The sequence below is a fragment of the Prunus avium genome, chromosome 5 (genome assembly GCF_965620075.1).
Source record: "Prunus avium chromosome 5, drPruAviu1.hap1.1, whole genome shotgun sequence".
NCBI lineage: Eukaryota > Viridiplantae > Streptophyta > Magnoliopsida > Rosales > Rosaceae > Prunus > Prunus avium.
The window spans coordinates 25,338,685-25,361,380 of NC_142288.1; the positions used below are offsets into that span (position 1 = coordinate 25,338,685).

Below are 22,696 nucleotides of genomic sequence, written 5' to 3' on the forward strand. Positions count from 1 at the left end.
TGATGATGAATGTTGAATTTTGTAAGTAATTTATCAAGATGACACAAAGGGTTATCCCTAAACACCCAAGAATTCCCTCTTGACACGACAGCTAATGTTAAGAATTGGCAGATGTGGTTGGGGGCCAATGCAGTGTGTTTGCCTTATTATATCCGAATTCAAATCCCCCTTTTTTTCACAAGAATTTGAGTGTCCAGAGACAATTCTTGGGTGGTGTTCGAATCCACCTAAAAAGGAAGCAAATGTTCTCTGGGCCCATCTTGTGTTTGGTGTACTTGGGCCTACGTTTTTACTCTGTCATTAAGATTTCAACACAAAAAGAAAAAGAAAAGAAAAAGAAAGATGTTAGTTCGCCATTAACAGTCCGTAACGTATAAATAAAGCCCAAGTAAAAATAAGGAAACCCCAGATCCGCAGTGACCAGCAGTTACTCGTCTTCAACCTCCAACATCCCTGTTGTCTGATCTGAAGACACGTAACCTCCTCCCACATGGCGGATCCAATCCCAGCACCGCACAGAACCGCCACGGACTTCTTCTCCGACCCACTTGACTCCCACCCTCTCTGGTTCAAGCCCGCGCTCTTCCTCTCCCCGGAGTTCGACTCCGAATCGTACATATCGGACCTCCGAACCTTCGTCCCATTTGACACGCTCCGGTCCGAGCTCCAGTCCTACTTGGCTTCCCTCAACCACGAGCTCATCGACCTCATCAACCGCGACTATGCTGACTTCGTCAACCTCAGCACCAAGCTTGTCGACGTCGACTCCGCTGTCGTCCGCATGCGCGCCCCGCTCGTCGAGCTCAGGGAGAAGATCGAGCAGTTCAGAGGCTCCGTCCAGAACTCGCTCGTCGCCTTGACCAACGGCTTGAAGCAGAGATCAGAGGCCAACGAGGCCAGGGAGGTCTTAGAGCTTCTGCTCGACACGTTTCATGTCGTCTCTAAGGTAATGCCAGTTTGATTTTAGCTTTGGTTTGCTAATTTAGGGAGATTGGAGGACTTAGTGTTGGTTTCATTGCTTGGTTGATTTATTATTATTGGAATTGGATTGCAATTTCTAATTCCACTGACCAAATCTGTCGAAAAAGATTGGGACTGTAAAGAACATTATTATTATTTTTCTTTCGTTGTGGAATGTGATGGCTTTCGGAATTCAGAATTTAGTTTGAGTTTGTATAATGAATGACTCATATTAGTTGATTTCTTTTTGGATATGAAAACTTATTCAATGACCTTGTCTGGGTTTCCTGATTTGAGAGCTTCTGGAAAGAAGATAATATGAACAGAGTGGAAACCTAACCTGGATTAGCCACAATGTTGTGTTGATCTTAGTTCCCATCCATTCTCGTACTTATCTTGTAATAGCAACTATTCATAGTATAAATGTTATTGAATGCAGGTTGAAAAACTAATACAGGAACTGCCCAGTGTGCCTGCTGATTGGTTGAACGGAGATGTAAATTTGGCAGAGAAGAATTTTATTACCAACGGGACTTCCTTACAACATGTCGAGAATGGAACAAATCTCAGAGATACTCAAAGCATGCTGTTAGAGAGAATCGCCAGTGAGATGAATCGGCTGAAGTTCTATATTGCTCATGCTCAGGTTGCTTTTGCTCTCTCTTGCAATCAGTTTTTATTACATCCAATTTTGAATATCATTAGCTGCAGCTTCTCTTTACATTTGAGCTGAAATTCAATTCAAACTTGTCGATTTTGTGGTTGTTGGTTGTCAAGCAATGCTGAAAGGTTAAAGATTTTTTTTTTTCTTTCCCTCCTTGAATGAGGCTTGGGAAAGATGCTGAAGAATAAATTATGTTTTAAGGGAATGGAGTTCTGCTGCTAAAATATTTCATATTTTTATATAGGTGACATGCAAAATGGTGAGTCTAGGTTTGCAATTTAATTTTGTTCAGATTTAATGATTGGAAAGTTAAAAATTCCTTGCCCTGGATCTCGTATTCCTCCCGCCTTAGCTGCATTAATTGTTGGTTGGTCCTCGTATGGAATTCTTGTTTATTTATCATAATAAAAATCTAATATTTACCCAGTGAATGTGGTAAATAATCAGTGAGCGTTAAAATATTGTATTAGGGACTTGGACATTTTGTGCTCATCTATCTTCGCTATTATGTCAATACAGAGCCTGCCCTTCATTGAAAACATGGAGAAGCGGATTCAGAGTGCAAGCCTGTTATTAGATGCCAGCCTGGGACATTGCTTTGTAGATGGGCTGGAACATCGAGATGCAAATGCAATTTACAATTGCTTACGCGCATATGCTGCCATTGATAACACAAGGAGTGCAGAAGAACTTTTTCGCACAACTATAGTGACTCCATTGATACAAAACATTATTCCAAATAGGACATCATTGGCAGCTACAACGCCCTCTGGAGATGACCTTGAGAATGATTATCAGCAAATCAAGCTATGTATTGATAACAACTGCAAATTTTTGTTGGAAATTTCTTTTGAAGGTATTACCATCTTCCTTATATATTTGCTATTTCACTCCCATCAACTTAAGAGAGCTTTATACTAAAGTTGGGTTTCTACAGAAATAGTGTGTCATTTAACTTATTTTGGGCCTTAAAGTTTTATCTTTGGCCTTTCTTACCTCAAACTATGTTCTGTGGATCTTCTCCTGGTTGTTTTAGTGTCGCAAACTCAATTACCTCTCCTTTGCAGTGATCATTTTATGAAAAACAGTCATCTTTCATTACTATTATCTATAACTCATTTGTCTACGATCTTGTTCAACATCATTGTTTCATTTGTATATGTTTATGGATAAAGCAGGTGTGTCCATGTAGCCCAAAATCAATTGCGACTCCTTTGGTCATCATGTTACAAAAATGCACCATATTTTGTCTACTTTTTCATAGTATTTTCATTTCCTTTGTCTTTCTTCAACTTCATTGCTTCATTTTATGTGTTTCTTCAGGGTCAGATGCACCCTAGTTTTATAGATAAAGCATGTGTATTGATGTAGCGCTCATTGATAATCAATCCATGGTAACATGAAGAAGGTCAAATTATAGTTTTTAATATTTGACATGGAAAAGTCAACTAACAGTTTTTATGGGGTTTTCTTTCCCAGAAAATTCTGGTTTGCATGTGTTTGACTTCTTGGCAAATTCAATCCTCAAAGAGGTTCTCTCAGCAATCAAAAAGGGAAAACCCGGTGCTTTTTCTCCTGGAAGACCAACAGAATTCTTGAAAAATTACAAATCTAGCCTAGACTTCTTGGCTCATCTCGAAGGTAGAGAATAGTATTCCCTCCGTTATATTTTTGAAGTTCTAAAAATTTGGCATAGCTTATCCAATTTTGAATCGATACTCAGTGATGGTCTGGTTCTAAGTGCATATAACATTGTATTGTCATGCAAGGCTACTGTCCGTCCAGATCAGCTGTTTGCAAATTTCGAGCAGAAGCTGTTTATATTGAGTTCATGAAGCAATGGAACTTTGGGGTTTATTTCTCTTTGAGGTACTTGGCAGAACTCTTGGTGGTTGCTGTTTTTATTGAACTTGAATTGAGGTTTTTTTGTTTTGGACTGCTCTTTGAAGTGTTTACTAGAATTACCTCAGGTTTCAGGAAATTGCGGGGGCGCTAGATTCTGTACTTGTGGCCGCTAGTCTTGTCCCTGTTGACAACATACATTCTGATCAAGGAAATTCTCCTGATTTAACATTAAAACAAAGTGTCACTTTGTTAGAGTGCTTGGAATCCTGTTGGAGAGAAGATGTTGCTGTTCTTTCTTGTGCTGACAAGTTTCTTCGCTTGTCATTGCAGCTTCTTTCAAGGTCAGTTTATAGTAGAGCTTGGATACTGTGTTCTAGTCTATACCCCTGTTTTATTACTGACAACGTATTTGTGAATGTATCATAGATACTCAAGTTGGTTGTCATCTGGACTGGCTGCTCGTAAGAAGGGTAGTACTGACTCTATACCTGGCCGTGAATGGGCTATTTCAGCTGTCCCTGAAGACTTTATATATGTATGCTTCATGTCTTGATTCTACTAATATGATATGTCCATAAATTGCTCCATTGGTTTTAACGACTTCAATGCACTAAATCCATGCATAGCTGGTAGGGAAACATAAGAGTACAAGTCTTCTCGGACTATAAACCTGTAAAAAGACTTCACATATGCTCTAATGTAGCTGGATCTTGCCACATCTCAACCATATACATCAGTTAATTTGAAAAGAAAAAAAAAAGAATTTTAACCCATGAACTGATATATGTTGTTGCCATTGCAGATTATTCATGACATAGATTTTCTGTACAAGAGGGTTTGTGGAGACTTCCTCGAGCATGTACTTAAGCTTCTTTCTTCTTGTCCTGCTGATGTTCTTGATCTTGTAAAACCGAGCATTTTACAAGGAGGAAACTTATTGAATGATTTAGTACCTCTAGTTATCAACACAATTGTAGAGGCACTAGTTAAAAAGTCTAACGAGGTAAGCTCTGATTGATTAATAATATATTTTGGGTTAATCATGCAATGCAATAAGACCAGGCCCCTTGGGTTCGCATGTACCCTCTCAAAACGTGAAATTATGTGATGGATTTAATTTTTTGTGACAGGTATATCCCAGTGCTCTGTTCTGGGTCTTTAATTAATTTGCACAATTTCCTGTTACCTGCCTTGTGATGCTATCTTCATAAACAATGTAGGGCGTGGAACAGCTAAAGGGAATAACTGCAACTTACAGGATGACTAATAAACCTCGTCCTGTCAGACATTCACCTTATGTAGCAGCAGTAGTGCGTCCCCTAAAGGTATGCAGTCGCTAGACTAACGATATTCTAGGGAACTGTGATGCAAAACTGGGTTTTTCAGATAAGGTGGGGTAAAGTGTCAGTCGGTGTGTATTGAGGTGTCAGATTCATCTAATATTCAAACCTTAGGACATGGAGACATCTTTAATTTGTCTACTAAATCACATGTTTTAATGTGATGATGTTGATTTACCTAGTTATAAAGGTACAATTTCCGAAAAAGAGAAAAATAATATGATTAATTGGATCCCTGTCCTAACCTTTATCGTTACTTCAAATAAGATCGGTTCTTAAACTATAAAACAATCTTACCTTGTGCTAAATGCACTAGGTAAAACTGGAACATCACTCTATTTGACAGTGGTTTAGATTGACTATTAATCTGTAAAATATGCAGTATATTTTGAGCTTCAGAATATTTTCTCCAAATTATAAATTTTATACTGATCTGCCAACAACTCCCAGGCTTTTTGGGAAGGAGAACGAGCTACAAAGTATCTGACAAGTGATACTAAGCTTGAGGTGCTGCTTAGTGCTGCAACTGAGATTACCGGTCATTATTATGAGACAGCTGATAATGTCATCAGTATGGTAAGTGTCCAGATTCTGAGATGAACCTTAAAATATATAACCTTCTAGGATTCATAGTTGCATAACTCTTAACTCCTAACTATTGTTGCCAGGCTAGGAGAACGGCATCTTCACTCCAGAGAATAAGGCAAGGTGCACAAAGACGAGGCGGAGCAAGTTCAGATGTCTCAGATCAGAATGTTTCGGACACTGACAAGATTTCCATGCAAATTTTCCTTGACATTCAGGTAAGAACTGGCCTACAGATTTGCATTCAAATTTTCCTTGACAAGATTTGTGTGTTGTGTTGTGTCACTGTGAGTGCATATTAATGTTCTTTTGTCACACTGGTTTATACCCTATGATGTAAAACTAATTTTATTTATGCTGCTGAGTTGGTGGATCTCAAGCAACTGGGTAGCAAATTATTGATTTGATGCAATAGGATTAATGTTGGCATATATTATTGTCAGGAGTATGGCCGTAATCTCGCAGCCCTTGGTGTTGATGTTGCGAATATTGAGACATTCCGTTCCTTGTGGCAATCCGTTGCTCCTGCAGAGAGGCAAAGTGAGATTAGTTTCTAAAGTTTTGAGCATTTGGTCTTGAGCTGATTGTAGATGTTACGTTTTTCCTTTTAGAATCCAATCATATGTTTTTGTAAGTATGGCGAAATGCATTTTTACTGCAATAGTTGGCTATTGAACATTAGTTCTTGGTGCGTTTTGCATTTCTATGATTGGAAGACTTAAATTTTTTTTCCTTTTGTCCGACTCTTTTTAAAATATTTTTAAGAGATATTTAGTCATATACCTATTCTTAGCACTAATAATATGGATAAACTCTACACCATTTAATTTATATAAACAAACCCAAAAAAAAACCCAAAAAATGACAGTTGGGCCAATTGAATTTAATTTTGATTATTAAATTACTTCGATGTATTTCTAAAGTCCATTTCATATAGGGTTTTTTTATAATTTGGGCTCTTATATTGGGTATAATAGTGAATCTCCCTATTTTTAAATGTGGGTTTCTGACACTCTCATCAACCAAAATATTGCAAGGTTTCGATTTAATGACAAAATAAGGTGCAAAATAAATGTATGAATTGGAGTAAACCCGCAACCTTTGTACTCATAACCTGGATTCGCCTAATCTGCCAAGCATTCTCTTTAAGCTCTTGGGTGTTATAAACATGCAAAACACTCCACCTCATGATATGAACCTCAAAAGTGTGAATTTGTGTGTTAAACAATTACATCTTGGGGTTGTGTGAATGAATTTGGTAATTTGAAGTTTTGTAATTCATCGCAAAAGCCTAAAGTGCACTCATCACGGGACTGGATTCTCTTAATCTACTAAGCATTCTCTTTAAGCTCTTGGGGTGTTATATGCCCACAACCCTATAATGATTTTCTGCATTTTGGGGTTGTGTGAATGAATTTTCGCATATTGGGATTTTGCAAATACATTTTGTCAATTCAGGTTTCCTATTTGCTGTTCATTAAACCCATAAAAGCAAAAATTCATAAGGCTTTGTGAATGAATTTTCGCTTCAGGATCTGCTAATGAATATTTTTATTTTGTGGCTTTGTGAATGTATTTTTCACATTTTACGGTTTTGTTAATGAATTCGCTTGTTTGGGTTTCATGAATGAGTTTTCGCATTTCCGAATTGCAAGAGTGGAATTTTGCCTTTCGGATTCGTTTCAAAATTTTCACATTCAGCGTTCGGAATTTCAAGAATAAATTTTGGATTTTGGGGTTGGGTGAATGAATTTTCTTTTTTTGGTGTTATGCTAATGTCTTTTCACATTTTGGAGTTTCCCAAATGAATTTTCGCATTTTCGGATTTAACAAATGAATTTTTGTAATGTAGTGTTCCTTAATATACTATCAACTCACCGAACCCAAAAATTTTATTCATAAGCAGATTTTCGGGGCTATGCGAATGGATTTTCCTCTTTGTAAGCTTTTTTATATTTTCTCTTTACAAACAGGAATCGACAGCACTACGACTTCAATATGTATGCGGTAAAGGAGTTTATTTTGCAACTACAACTAAATCAAAACACTCCTAAAATTTGACCACTTCTGAAAAATAACATCACAATTCCCAGGTAGAAAACTCTAACATACACAAAATAATTATAGCACAGCTCAATCGATGAAAATCTCAACTACTTAAACCTAGAAAAAAATAAAAAGAATGAACCAATTAGTATATACAGAATACACAAGCACTGCAACCGCAAGATCAATATGATCACTGCATCATTATTCTGAATTCTTCAAAGCTGATCACACCATCCCCATTCAAATCAAACTGATTGATCATCACTTTGCACTCATCAATTGACTTGGATTCACCTAATCTGCTAAGCATTCTCTTCAAGCTTTTGGGTGTAATGAACCCACATCCTTCCACGTCATACACTTGAAAAGCATCTCTTAATCCCTTCACTCTCTCCTCTTCTTCCCCACCTTCCATCAAACACACAAGATCCTCCAAACCCAGCAAGCCATCTCCATCTGAGTCCAGCAACTCCACTGCAACCTCTGCCTCCTTTTGCAATAACTCTCCACCCACCAAGCCTAGTCCCCGCTTCAGCTCCGAAGGCGAAATCTTTCCATCTCCATCTTCATCAAAGTAGCTGAGCACACGTGCAAATCCTCTGTTGCTCTTCATTTACAATCGCAAAACACAATGCAAAATGGATTAGCAAGTTATATATATACTTTAACCTAACAGAAAACCAACTCTTAGTTTGATTGCAATGGAACAATAACAAGCATGGGGCCCTTATATATAGACTTGGAAGTTGGAGGCCGTGTTGAAGTTTTGGAACCGACTTTCCCATGTTCTATGATCCTGGGTAGAAGGTGCTGTGAGTTTTCTGGACATCTGCATGAAATGAAGAATTCAAAAAAGGGAGGAAAACACGAGAAGAGACGGGGGAATAACGTGGCTCACAGGTCATGTGTGATGTATTTTTTATGTCGTAAGAAAAATAGAAGGGAAGAGACGGAGAAAGCAGATTACATGGAAGAAGATGGAACAAGTTCAACGTTCTAGAAGAGACTAATACCTTATTTGATGGTCAACATCTTCCTCCTTTTGACTTTTTAGCCACTCACTTATTGATTGGGTAAGGTCTCACATACAACACTAGTACTGAGTCGTACACACGCTTATATAATGGGAAATTATTGTGTATTAATACATTACGTAACATGCGGATTCGAATGCACTCCTATAAACGTCTAGATTGTATTTTGTTCAGTGATATTTTCCTTTCCAATGATAAAAGATATGCAAATTTGAACCCTCATTTTCTCCGTTGATTCAGTAAATTTTTTTCACAATTTTTGTATTTATAAAAAGTAATAGAAATTTATTAGATCAACGGAAAAAAGAGTACAAATGATACAAACTGTAAAGAAGTCATTCCATTAGTAGTATGACAGACATGGATAAAACCTTCCTGAGTGACCCGAACATGTTGAAGAGCTCAAACTATCTTAATAGAATCACTCTTAAAAATAACTTTTCTATAACCCATTTCTACCGTCATAGTTGCTCCGAATCCAATCCAATTACATCAATGACAAAACTTAGGGTGAAATTTACACAATATTATGGGGTTTTTTTTATGTGGGATGGAGGTTTCATTTTTTTAGCATTTTTCAGAACTTAGTTATAAAATACAAAGTTATTAGAACGTTGTTGCTCCACGCGTTATTATATGAAAATTCAATTGTTGTCCACATTGATCCACCTTGTCTATTTATAAAGAATACCAGCGTCAATCCTTCATGTGACTTAGAAAGAGTGCTAGAATTATTTTGCTTTCTTTGTTGACTTGTGAAGGTGGCGCAATTTATTTTCACAATTTTAATGTAATCAATACAGTTATGCTCCTGTATTTGATCAGGATGATAGTGTAAAAAATAAGTAGAATTCATGACAGCCAAAAAGAAGCATTATAACTTTTTCCTACTTACACTATTCATAAAACAATAATAAGAATATTGGAAAACAAGATGTAGGATAAAAATTATAGAACCAAAGATTTCCCCCGCTACAAAAATTCCGCCCTTCCCCCTTTGCTTATCTATCTGATTTGACTGATATACATCTAGGTTATGTGGGTACACAGAAAAAATAACCTAATTTCTATTTTTTTTTTTCCCATTCCTTTGATCTGGCAACCATCCAAACCTTGAGTCTTGGTGAATTATCATTTGGCTGCTCCTCCAGCTTAATCAGATTAAATATTGTTTTCGGGATCTTTCAGAAGTTCATGGGGCTTTTGTTGCCATTTCTCCTCTACCAATCATTTTGTTGCCATTTCCTCAGAATCAGACAAAGCTCCATCCATTTCCTCAAAATATGGCCAACTCTTTTGGCTTCTTTTTCCACTCTTGCTTTCCTGTTTCACAAAGACACTTAGCGCAATGACAAAACAAAATAACAAGCACAAAGGGATGAAGCAACACCAGCATTAGGGTGGAGGTGGACAAACCTCATATTTTTGAACCAGGGATGCCCACAGAGATTTGCATTGTCCTGGGCTTCGATTGATCCCATCAGCCAACAAGTTTCTAGATATCTCTTCCCAGAGGGCCATTCTCCCCTTCACAACTTGAAATCTGCTTCGCAGTTTCCCGCGCATTTTAATAAGCTTCTCAACCTCCTCGGGCTTCCATTTATTGCGTTTCACTGGCTTTGAGGGATTTGGTATTTCACTGCTGTCAGGACCATCTTTCTTTAGATGTTCCTGTTGCACAGCCAAACCATTTTTATCTTCTACTGATTTGTCAACAGTTGATAACCTAACGATTGCATTCCAAAAATCATCTGACTTCTCTGAATCAGAAGAAAGCTTTTCTGACTTGGAATTTGAGGTAGCAGAATCTTCCTCAGGTAGGAGTACTTCGACTTCAATGCCATCATCTTCAAGTACGTACTCTGATGAGATAAAATAATAAAACATACCTGATGTCAATTCTAGAAATCACAAGTCCAGGATAGAATATATTTTAGATATATCAGACTGACATTGAGGTGACAGTGACGAAATATTATGCACCCTAACAACAGCACTGAGTGACCACTATTTACTGGAAAGGGGAAAATACAGAACATATTTCTATAAGGTGTATGACATTCGCAGAGGTGCCCGTGCACAGAGAGAGAGAGAGAGAGAGAGAGAGAGTAAAGGACCTTCCGTATCTTGTTGTGAAGTGCTCTGCAAACGTGCGTTGTCCTTGCCTTCATCTGCTTGTGTCCTATTTGACTGACTCTTATATGGATGTCGATCAATTACTTTCCTCAATGTGGACATCTCAGAACCAACATGAGATTTTCCAGATAGTCTTACACTGACCTCATCAGCAAGAACTGCTGCAGGGTTCTCCATGGCAATGGCAATTACGTCTGGCCTCTTACCACTGTACTTTCTTACCAATTTTCTCAATACCTCAGACACTGTTCTTTCCATGTGAGGCAGAGGACAATTTATGGGGCAGCTTGACAGTGCAGCATGGGCAGCTTTATGGAGTGCATCAATAAGCTTCCCCTTGTCAAGCCATAAGCATCGAGTAGTAATTTTTATCTTCCCCTTAATGCTATTTTCAGTCAGACCATTTACATTTTGAGGGCGTAAAATTTCCATGCTTAAAACCGGAAAAAAAAAAACCATAAAATAAAATAAAAATCAGGATGCTATCATATAGAAACTCATATTAGGATGCATGTGTCATTGAAGAATCCATGAGATCTACCTGACCACTATTATGCCATCTAAGGCAACTCTTAGTCTCTCATCAACACAAAGTTCACTTGATGTACCAAATGCTTTATCGCCATCGCTAAACTTCAACTGTAATATAAGAGTAGATTTATTAGAAATTGCTTGATTAACTTCTCATAATAGTCAGAGAAAACTTCTTAAGGAACAACTCCAACCTGCAAATTCTCTTTTCCAAGCAAGGTGAAACCATTAGAAAGTACCCTTCTGTTTCTTAAATGAGAAACCCCAAGCATTTCCCCGTTCTTTATAACCTGATGCATAAAAAAAATTCATGTTTTATCATCTGAATACCATAATTCCCTTCGGATTATGATCACAGAATAAAATTTTAACCACTATCATGCATGCTACATATCATTGGGCCAAATCATGCACCAAGGCAATTTTGACAGGATAAATTCCTTGAGTTGGGGAACAATTAGAAAATGGTATGAATAAAGTCTAATATGGAGCAGGTTACTTTAATTTACTCCTTTCGTACTTTTAGGTAACAAGTATCGAAAATATTAGAACTTCTCAACATTGCACAAAATATCATCTTAATGCTATGTACTTTTAAATGGTACTTGTACAAGGCTGACACCAAGGAGACAAATAAAATCCACTGTTGTTTGGTACAAGGAAACAATATAATTTCAAATCCAAAAATCTGTAAATCTGTAAACACTATAAGCTGCAGTATGGAAATTCGACATTAATAACAAAAACGCCCCCTTAATAATGCAAATGTAATTTAATTGTTGCTAATTTGGAAATGTATATGGGTCATTTTAAAGACAAAGAAAGAAATAAGAAAATACTAGATGACTTTGTGATAAAGACATCAAATTATAAAGTTCCAAGTAATAGCTATGTCGAGTACGAACGATTTGCTCTTTCATGTAACATAGTTGAATCAGACTTATCAGACATAAACAGTGATATCTCATCAGTATAACAAGATAAACAGATTGACTCACAGTGGTGTGCCGGATGCCAGTTGATCTCCCAAGCAATTCATGCTCTTTGAGAAACAAGAGCTCTCCATGTATGGGCAGAAAATGTTGCGGCTTCACAATTTGAAGCACTTCTTCCTTTAAGAGAAAATTAGATTCTTTCCCAGTTAAAATATATAAGACAAAACCAAATGAAAATTGCAAATGAAAAGGCATATCAGGTTACAAATAAATCAGATGAATAACATACAAATTACATCTTCTATAAGAGTCAATCTGTTGAAAAGTGACATAAAAAAGGGGCATTCCCCATGCATAACATCATTGCAAACTAAATACTGAACAATCACCAGATCCCAACACATGGCTAAATGCAGTTCACCTGCTGCTTCTTTAGCTAGAAAATAACCATTATGGCATTACAACTTAGTCCTTGAAAATAGAAAATATGAAACAAGGTGAAACATAGAAAGACAACCATGTCTACATTTTTCCAAAAGCAAGGGAACCTGCACAGAGTCCGCACAAATGATACACTACTGTTTTTTTCCTTGATAAGAAGATGCGATAGTGACATTAATATCAAGTTTATCATCAGTTTCGAGAAGATTAGAATATGATCTAATCATACAAGAAATTAAGACCTTTCAAAATTAAAATCTTCTGATGCAAAAGACTTACCAGTTCTCCACGATACCCATGACCAGATGTGTGCAGCCCCTCATTCTTACCCATAACTATGGTGGACCCAATCTCTGATATGCGGTTTAACATTTTCATAACCCGAGATTCATTACCAGGAATTACCTATAAGGTAAACAAGGTCAAAATAACCAAACAGAAAAATCACAGCAAGCAGCAACAAAATCTATCGAAGTAGATCTCAGAATTCTGAAAACCAGAAGAAAGAGTTGGAAAGATTTCCAAAAGATTTAGCTGATCTGTGTGCAACTTCCAATTTTGGGAATTTCATATTTTTTCTATGCATCGATGTTGAAATTAAACTTTGGACTTTCTTTCTTTTTCAATGAATGAATAGAATTGTTAACCACAAGCATAGGGAATTTAAAAGTCTACAGAAACTATATGTCAATTAACAAAAGAAAATGGGGATACATAAATTCGTATTTGTCCAAACAAATTTGGTTATGCTAAAAACTCATGGATGTAACTTATATGAAAACACAATTAGAAACGGATGCTTATTATATCGAGTTTTATTACCTTAGCTGAATACAAAATTATATCCTCTTTGGTCAGTTTGACAGAGTGACTACTTCCAAATGATGCAAGATTTAGAGCAGCACGTGGTTCTGCCTGACACAATAGCATACATCATTCGCCAGCAAAAGGTTTTACTTTATGAAACTAGGCGGCCATAGGAGGCCATCTATAAACTTACTTGAGAGCCAGTTGTGACGATTAGCAAATCCTTTGGAGCATAGGAATCAATATCTTCCACTTTCACCTAATTCAAAGTATAAAAAAAACATAACTTTATGATGAGATCTCTCACTAAAGAGAGGAGAAATACGAATAAATGCCATTACTGATGTAGAGATTTAAATGATAACCACACATAACTCCAATCCCAGCATAATTCCATCCGGCACCCACTCAATGGCTTACAACGTAATAAATTAATAGAAGATATTGCCCAAAATAGAAGTTTGCTGGCAAGAACTAGGACTTCCACATACTAGCACATTTAGTTGAAATAAGGTTGAATGTTAAAATGACGTGAGTCAAATTGTCTAGGCACAGTCCATTGTTTAGCTTATGGCCGAAAACAATTTTCCTCAACCAATAGAAGCTGAAGCTAGCTCCTAATTCTTAATTGTACCCTCACGTGACATGGAGCAACACAATACCTCATAAGATAAGCAAAAACATGCATACACACGGAGATGGGGAAGAAAAAGAAAACAGCATCTGTGTCTACCCGTGTAAAAGAGAACTAGACAACACTACAACAGAACCTTTATGCATTATTACCAGGGATGATGGATCAATTGGTGCCTTCCCATCCTTCCAAGCTGCATCAAGATATGTCCTTAAGGACATACCAACAAATACCTAATAGATCACAATATAACACTTACTCAGACACATTTTGTTTTCATAGTACTAAGGTGGAGGGTATTTTAAAGAAAAGAAACACACTGGATTGTGTTGGATAAGGTCGGAAGAACCTACCAACTTTCTGCCGGTAAAATCAGCAGCAGCTTTCACACTTCCAAGTCGGTGTATGTTTGAAGCAAACTGAGTAGTAATAACCCTCCCTTTAGCAGCTGAAATATGCCTCAACAACGCATCTGCCACAGAAGTTTCACTCGTAGTCCTTCCAGGTGATAGTACGTTTGTAGAGTCACTCATCATCTGAAAAATAATGTGCATGAAATGATACCTTCATCTTTTCCTCCATGAAAAACAGTTTTGACCAAAAATGTGGATCACTTACATCCCAGTTTAGAATATCATTTTTAATTCTTCAGTGTACATACACATGGTGAGAAGATATTTTATACTCACAACATATAAAATATGCCTCACCCGAGGTTAGTAACAATATGACTTCGTATTCTTGATTTAACAGCCCCAACAATTAACCCTTATTTTGTCCCCAAGGAAAATCCCAATCTCACTACCAAGTCCAAGTGGATCCCAAAATATAAGAAATTAAGAAATATACGATTACTATGACTCAGAGGCATACCAAGGTTACTCCTTCTTTTGAAAGTTCTTCCAAAGCTTCACGGTCAAAACCTCTACCATCCAATGGTGATTCGTCAATCTGTTTAACACAGTTCTTTATTAAGCTTGAGAACTTAATCAAAGAAGAGAAGATACTACACCTGTAAGAAAATTTTACCTTCCAGTCCCCAGTATGAAGAATTGTCCCATCAGAACAGCGAAGGACTAATCCACAACAGTCAGGAATTGAATGTGTCACCCGAACAGGCTCAATCTCAAATGGTCCAGCCATAAATTTCCTCTTTGTTCTAAATGTCTTAAGTCTAGATGGAACAAAAATCCCATGTTCCTTCAGGCGTTTTTTAATAAGCTGTTAAAAGAACAATATCAACTTTTTGAACATTATGGTAGCAACAAAATTGTAAAGACCCAGGAATTCAAGAGGACAAGCATCTTCATCACACAAAAAACCTCAAAACCACATGGTTAAGGGCTGCAAAGAAAGAACTAACATTCTATGGAAGGTCAACATTAACAAACAAGTACGTTGAAATTTACATATCGTGAAAGAAATTTTTGGCTGCCAAATTAAAGTTATGCAAGTACCTCCATGGTAAAGGATGATGCAAATATTGGTGTACGGGGATCCAAAGCTGGGATCACCTGTTTAGAGAAAAAAGATGCATCAACTAAATTACATGAAACCCAAAATAATAAACTTCCAGGAGAACGTTTAATTAAAATAAAATATGAATAGGAGAGAATTTAAGTTCCAAGGATTTCAGGTAGGCATTTCAAACTAGTTGGTAAGTCTCTCAAAATAGTTGGTGCAAGTGCCATTGTTTTAAGAACATAAAAGAGATTTTGATGCAACTACCATATTATACAACCCTTTTGTACTAGAACAACATTTACAATCTAAGTTCATCTTCACCTAGAAAAGCACCTAGAAGTAAAAGAAAAGTACTTTATGGAATCAGTCCTTTTATGATGTTTCTTTCTACAAACATGGAAAATGCAGTAGATTTATTAACTGCTGGTATATATTTTTATGTGTGCATGCTGCTTTGGTGATTGACATTCTCATTTCACCCACTTCGCTCTCACTCTCTCTGCAAACTACTCACGTAGGTCTCAACAATTCAGGACTACCTTAGCATGCCATAGGCAGGGACCAACTGTGCATGTTGACAACTAATGGTTGTCAAAAGATATTTCGCACAACTCATTATATTACAGCATTTCCACCATCACCCAAGGCACCAATATGCATTCCACCAAAAATTCACGCAAGCCCCACAGGACTCCAAATCCACTTACCATAGTATGTAAGCGAACACCAGGCTTTCAAGCCTATTACAAAATCTTAATGGTAGGTGTCAATGACAGGAACTTAATAGAAGTAACAAGTGTGGTATTCAGTCAAAATGGCATTTCCAAAGAATCAGAAGGAAACTTTACCCAAGGCAACGCACCAATGTGATCTTCATGCCCATGTGTAATAACAATTGCTTCAATTTTGTGGCTCCATTTTTTGATAAATGTGGTATCAGGTATAATCTTTTGGACTCCAAGCTCATCAAAGCTGCAATACATATAACATATCTAGGGTCAATGCATAAGCGGAAGAAAAGAGAAGGCAAATAAGGATCACTTTCAGCATAGATTCAGAGAAGCAAATACAATTAAGGATCCATTTTTCATGTAAGAAATTCATTTTTAGCAGTTCCGAATGCATAGAGTACATTTATGCTGGTATTACGCAATTTGTCAATTCTCCTAGAATAAACTAAACCTATAACAGTAAAAATGTGGACAGAAGAAACCTTCTAAGAAAAGAAACTCATACTTGAAAAATTACATCTAATTATCACCAAGATGCATTCTGTCAGGAGTATAAACAATAGAAAACACATACTCTGGAAACATGACACCAGCATCAATCAGAATATAGCGATCATAATTCCCAACCAGCATGCAATTCATCCCAATTTCTCCCAGGCCACCAATTGGTAAAACACGGATTGGTGGGCCCTCTCTGCCTTCATAAAATTGTTCCATCTTTCGTTGAACAGAGTCTTCCATGCTTTTCCGAGGCCCTTCCATTCTTCCCGATCTTTTAACATTCGACCCACGTGTACCTAAGTAAAGCAAACCAATAAAATTTCATTATACTTCCCATTTTCATTTTCTTCAACTTTCCGAGCACCAAAAAGAAAACTTTCTGATTTTAGATGCGTAAAATATGATGTTCTTTGAACTTTACTACCTGTAACAGCAGAAGAGCCAACAGAGCACGAAACGCAGCGGTTTGTAGGTTTCGGCCGCCACAGGAGGCTGTACGGACAAGGAGAGAGAGCTCCGAAAGCGGCCATTTGAGTTGAGACGCTTGGTCTAAAGGGAGCTGAGCAAAGAGAATGGTGGACAGATAAACCCCCCAAAACCCCTAATTGCATGAGTTTCGAGTTGGAGGTTTCGGAGAGCCGAAACGGTGGAAACGAAACCCCCGGATAGGATTGTGGGGTTTGCCGAGCGTTGTTTGAAGCGGGAAACGGAGAGAGAGGAGCGGCCAGTGAAGTGAGTTTTAGAGGATTTTTGTAGGCTTCAGAAATATCTTTCTTATCATTTTTGGAACAAGACAATGGCAAATGAAGTGAAGTGATAAAGGGGGCTCGCACGTGCGAACGGGCCTGCTTAAAACATTTTCCCACCTATTTTTTATTTTGTATAGAATATTAGTATATGCTTATACATACTGCCTCTCTTTTACTGATATTATTTGATTTGAGTGAAAAAGAAAAAAAACAAAACAATTTTGATGCAAGAGAGGTTTTAAATATCCATTATTTTTCTTTACATTAAAATAAAAAAAATAAAAAAATCAGTGGTTGGATATCCAAAGTGTCAATTTTTGAGTCAGCTGTTTGAAAATTATACACCTTCATCCTCAATTTCTTTTTCTTTAAGCAATGGCAAAACGCCATGCATTTTTTGTTGGCTTTTGGATTGGATTGGAGAAGCAGAATTCTACTTGTGTACGCTACTAGGTTAACTCAGCTTTCAGAAAGCAGCATCAGATCAGTTATGAATCTACAACGACACATGTACCATGAAAGATGGAATGTAAACCGAATGCATTACCAAATTCTTTCTATGTCCTGAAGATGGAAATTACAACAATCATTCAATATGGTACAAACACCATTGCCATGTCATCAACGAACTACAAGAAATCCCGGAGCATGGTATCTTCTCGGGCAGGGAACTAAATCCCAGGTCCCGGTTTGTGCAAGTAGGTGTCAACGTTGATCATCATGTCCCGGAAACCATGGTAGTCCGGGTCGAAGACACTGTTTTGTTTCTGGGATTGGAATAATAGGTCCCAGAAAGATGCGCCACAGATCTAATATTATAGTCACCAGCATTGCAGCACCCAAAGCATCGATAGCCACTCTAGGCAAGTCCCATGGATTGCCAGGCTTTTCATCAATCCTGTGTATATGGATGAATCACCAGCAGTTAAATTCGTATAACATTGAGTAAAGAAAAAAAAGAAATTATTAGAATTGGTCATCATGGAAAGGATAAAAAAATTATGCAAGTGAAAGATATGTTAGTAAAATTTGTAACATGAACAAAGAAATAACATGAGAATTCTGCGTGATCCCATATATGTTTCTGATCACTAAGTTACACCAAAAAAACTGTCCACTTCTTACCTTAGAAACATGGGAAAGCTAACAATGAAGTAGATGGCATAAAACAAGGACCCAACTGTGTACATAGATGCCCGGTCGACAAACTGATAGTATGGGAACTGCACATTTTCAAAACAAAACATCATTGTAACAGAATCTATTCACATTGATGTGGGCTAGTTATATTGTAAAATATTAACAAATCCTTAACCTGGAGGCATTTCAAAGGAACGGCTTGTATAAATCATTTATGAAGTCTATTATATTGCAGAGGTCTTACCTATCAACAGAGAATTTCTGAAACAAAGCTGTCTCTTTAAACCAGTAAAAGATAAACAAATACAGATCACAGGCTTACTCCAGACATTATTTTTGTGGTTACGGTAACCAAGAAACTTTACTACTATATAAATTTTCTTATTAAAGCTGACTTGATTCTCATCACAAGTTTACTGGGATTCTTGATACGAGGCCATAGGGGTCAAATGGAATTCCAAGGGATAAGCAAGACTAAGACTAGAGGGACATGAAGCAACGTATATATGAACTTCAGCATTCTACCTTATCTAGAACCTAATATTGATAGGCTAACTTTGGAAATTCGTCAAAATTTACGAGTTGTTAGATGAAAGATATCACAAATGTGTTATAACATACATTAGAAATAGCTACAGTCTCCAGGTATGCTATGAAGTAAGAAAGAGCCAAAATCCATGCAGCCTCAGTAACCCATTGAACTTGTTCTGGCAATTCAGCAGTAAAATGGCGTAGTCTGCGAAGCGTTATGTTTGATGTGACATGATAAAATAGGAAGCAAACATGTGTAAGAAGGAAGGTAGTGTGTGGTACCTGCACAGAAATTTTTTTAAAAAAAAGTGGTTAGAAAAGATAAGTAGTCTATTACAGAGTGTTTCTAGTTTTCTAGCTTTAGCTTACATTGTTCATTTTCCATGATGGGAAAGTATACGAAGCTCCCAAAACTGTGAAGAAATAGTGGGTCCAAAAGTAATTCCCAACATAGCTAAAAATTATTATCCACAGGCTGGCCTGTAACAAAAATTAAATTATGGTTCAGGCTAAGCATAAAGTTGTAAATAAAGATGACAAATGCTAATGGATTGACTGGCGCAGTAAGGCAATGAAGAGAAAAGAACCTTCAAATGACAAGAACAGGACTACTAAAACTACATTTTTAACCAAAGAAATTCCTTTTTATCACATGTTTTGCAACTTGATAAGATGTGTGATATTATATAAGCACATTAAGTGCAATACAGAATACCAAAAAGAGAAATACACAGCATTTAGAATGAACGATAAGTCCAGCATGAAGGTATAGTCATTGACAAAAACAAATGATTAATAAGCAAAGAAACTAATAAACCAAAGTATAAGTTCCATTGTCTGATGACCTTGTCCTAATCATGACATATATAAAGAATTTTGCCCCAGGAAAACACTTGCCTTGACCCAATAACGATCCTTCCAAGGCAAGCTGCTATCTGCCTGCAATCATGCTCACAAAAAATTAAACAAACAAAAAAATGGTTAGAAAATAAACAAATATTGGGTAACACATTCGATTCTATTGGACTTTCCAACTGCTAAACCATATGACGGTTATATCAGTGTATATTTACTCTCTCTTATATTCCTTTTATCTTTAGATACAAATTAGATTCAAAGTACTACTAGTTTCAAGAGATAAATGAAGTTTTGTAAACAATGACAGAAAATAAGTTGTGAGTCTTAGCAAAAAGAAGAGTTATTAACACAATTTGAATGCTGGTGGAATTTTTAATTTAACCATTATTCTTTTTTCTTTTCTTTTTTTCAAATTGAAAGTTTTGAATATTATTTTGAATACCCCATTATAAATGAGAAATTACAGTAAGTTGACAACAATTTTATTCGGGAACACCATTTTCAAACAAAATTTGGAATAGATTGAACTTGTTTATCTGAAATAATGAATTACATCTAAAGCACAAGGGTGTCAAAAGTCACATCAGTACAAAACCCAAATATTAGCAAGAACTCACATGCTTAGTTGACAACCGTTCGTTAAGTTTTGAGGTCTAATAAGAAATCTAAACTGAACTTTGTAAAGTTGAAGTAGTTACCTTCCCAACGAAGAGCATTGGTAACAAGAATGCAGGGACTGCTGAAACCAATCCAATCAGCAAATACTCCAATTCCGTAAAGCTCTGCCACAGACGCAGATCAAATTTCATGGTAGATACTTGGTCAATACATATACAAAAATCAGAAAAATTAAACAATTTCATCAAAATAACATTTCCTTCTTTTTCTACTACTCCTTTCATTCATTTTCTTCATTTTTTTTTTTCTCAGTAACCAATCAGACGGTAACGAAAGCGAACCTCGTAGAGCTTCAAGGGCACGACAATTCCCAAGCAGAGACTGAGCCAGAAAGGAGTGTAGAGAAGGAAGAAGAGCTCCCCCCATCTCTTGCTTGGATTGGGAGCTAACCATAAACTCGAACAAGAGCAAGCTGATTCTTTACCTGTGCATTGCCAAACAACGGTTTATCAAAATTCGGATGCCATTTCAAACCCTAATTAAATGCACTTTTGAATTCAACGAATGGTGAATTTACCGCCCATTTTGGTATTCGGATCTTAAATAACGGTGTTTTTTTTTCGGATCGGGGCGAGCGAGTGTGGAGGTGAAGCTTTTAGTGTTTCAGTTTCACTCTGAGTGAGCTCTCTCCTTCGTGATTGCGCCTAGAGATTGCTGTATCCTGTGCTGAAGATGAGGTGGCGGGTTTTGCGAAAATAGGTCTGTTATTTACGCACGTACCAGCGGCCTTGAAGAAAATAATCAAATTAATTAATATTACCATCAAATGAATATAAGTGAAAGCAATAGTCTAAACTATAAGGCCAGAGATATTACAAACACACTCTAAAGGTGTCAAAGAATTTGAAGCTCATACCACTAGTTCTCAATATTGAAGCGACCTCAAGTTCGCTTTTGGTTTAATATGCTAATATGTATAAATTAGCTTTTGGTTTAATAATATTTTTCTTCGCAATATTGAAAAGACCTCAAGTCTCATTTCTCATTTAAATTCTAATTCAATATACCCAAACAATGACTCAATCCAAATTCAACAACCTACATGATTGACAGGGGGGTCAATCTAAATTCTATTTCTCATTTCTCATTCTTCATTCTTCATTCTTGCAAGGGTTTGACAAAGATAAATGATAAATAATGAAAGTTTTTCCTTCTAAAGGGTTTTGTATGTTTGTTAAAATTAGGAAGGAGAAGGGTGCTTTCTTATACACACTACCAATATGTCATTTAAATTCAAACACGAGACCACTAGTATGCAATTCAAAGTCATTTTTCATTGGGCTAGACCCCGTTGACTCCTGGTAAGGGTTTGGTGTAGCTAAATTATAAAGAATCCACATCTTTGAATAGAATTGTGTTTGTTACATCATATAACCACACTATCTACATCGTTTTACATTAAAGCTCTATCTTTTGGGGAAGCACAAAGTCCCAATTAGAGATATTTAGTCATATACCCATTCTTAGCACTAATATTATAGATAAACCCTACACCATTTAATTTCTATAAACATACCAAAAAAAAAACCCAAAAGAATGACAGTTGACCCTATTGAATTTAATTTTGATTATTAAATTACTTGGATGTCCTATTGAGTGTTTTGGGCTTTTTTAGGAGGTTTTGGGATTGAGTTTGTTTTAAGAAATCAATGGTAGTTTTGTAATTTAAAAAAAGTTAGAAGCCTTTTTGTTATATTGTAATAAGGGCTTTGGGTGTGTTTCTAAAGTCCATTTTATATAGGGTTTTTTAATAATTTGGGCTCCTATATTTGGAATAATAGCGAATCTCCCTTTTAATTATCAATATATGTTAGTTTATGACTTAATTTGATGAGGTAACATTTATGCACATTTTTCATAAGACGAATTTTGTGATTAAGTTATTAGGTTTTTTTTTTTTTTCCAAGATTTAAGTTATTAGGTTCAAATCATGTCAAGGTTGTAACCGAAAAGAAAAAATAGCTCAAGGGTCCCCTCTTCTTCAAACATAGTAACGAATTTATCTTAAAAGGTTGTTATTCATGACGTAGTAAACATGTTACGAGATTTAGTTGTTTGTGTGAATACCGTTGTTAGTTTATTT

At 36.5% G+C, this 22,696-nt stretch overlaps 4 protein-coding genes across 6 annotated transcripts; 1 reads left to right on the top strand and 3 right to left on the bottom strand.

The window, feature by feature from the left end:
• Positions 1-374: 374 nt before the first annotated feature.
• On the top strand, positions 375-6,130 carry LOC110763063 (oligomeric golgi complex subunit-like protein). Of its 2 annotated transcripts, XM_021965805.2 has the most exons (12): positions 380-946; positions 1,400-1,606; positions 2,144-2,480; positions 3,104-3,265; positions 3,394-3,493; positions 3,595-3,810; positions 3,896-4,004; positions 4,272-4,472; positions 4,690-4,794; positions 5,260-5,385; positions 5,478-5,612; positions 5,838-6,130. In XM_021965805.2, the coding sequence occupies exons 1-12, from the start codon at positions 491-493 to the stop codon at positions 5,949-5,951; spliced, it is 2,268 nt and encodes a 755-aa protein (XP_021821497.1). In that variant the 5' UTR covers positions 380-490; the 3' UTR covers positions 5,952-6,130. The 2 variants fall into 2 exon arrangements, with proteins under 2 accessions (XP_088109029.1, XP_021821497.1); XM_088252903.1 differs by lacking the exons at positions 5,260-5,385; positions 5,478-5,612; positions 5,838-6,130 and having other exon boundaries at positions 375-946; positions 4,600-4,737.
• A 1,181-nt stretch (positions 6,131-7,311) lies between these two features.
• Positions 7,312-8,163, bottom strand: LOC110763094 (putative calcium-binding protein CML19). The gene has a single exon (XM_088253047.1). It carries the CDS (start codon positions 8,054-8,056, stop codon positions 7,634-7,636), a length of 423 nt encoding a protein of 140 aa, XP_088109173.1. The 5' UTR covers positions 8,057-8,163; the 3' UTR covers positions 7,312-7,633.
• Positions 8,164-9,334: 1,171 nt separating this feature from the next.
• On the bottom strand, positions 9,335-17,450 carry EMB2746 (RNA-metabolising metallo-beta-lactamase family protein). 2 transcript variants are annotated; one of them, XM_021965817.2, is made up of 17 exons: positions 17,082-17,450; positions 16,731-16,953; positions 16,274-16,397; positions 15,419-15,475; positions 14,991-15,182; positions 14,835-14,912; positions 14,315-14,497; positions 14,114-14,194; positions 13,521-13,586; positions 13,343-13,435; positions 12,800-12,925; positions 12,143-12,256; positions 11,339-11,434; positions 11,155-11,252; positions 10,595-11,046; positions 9,894-10,339; positions 9,335-9,800 (listed from the first exon to the last, which is right to left on the bottom strand). In XM_021965817.2, the coding sequence occupies exons 1-17, from the start codon at positions 17,266-17,268 to the stop codon at positions 9,705-9,707; spliced, it is 2,712 nt and encodes a 903-aa protein (XP_021821509.1). In that variant the 5' UTR covers positions 17,269-17,450; the 3' UTR covers positions 9,335-9,704. The 2 variants fall into 2 exon arrangements, with proteins under 2 accessions (XP_021821509.1, XP_021821517.1); XM_021965825.2 differs by lacking the exon at positions 17,082-17,450 and having other exon boundaries at positions 16,288-16,397; positions 16,731-16,895.
• Positions 17,451-17,922: 472 nt separating this feature from the next.
• CPI1 (cyclopropyl isomerase) lies at positions 17,923-21,328 on the bottom strand. Its single transcript, XM_021965664.2, has 8 exons — positions 21,131-21,328; positions 20,895-21,037; positions 20,634-20,717; positions 19,975-20,016; positions 19,447-19,557; positions 19,168-19,359; positions 18,532-18,629; positions 17,923-18,304 (listed from the first exon to the last, which is right to left on the bottom strand). Exons 1-8 carry the CDS (start codon positions 21,135-21,137, stop codon positions 18,112-18,114), a joined length of 870 nt encoding a protein of 289 aa, XP_021821356.2. The 5' UTR covers positions 21,138-21,328; the 3' UTR covers positions 17,923-18,111.
• Between the last annotated feature and the right edge of the window lie 1,368 nt (positions 21,329-22,696).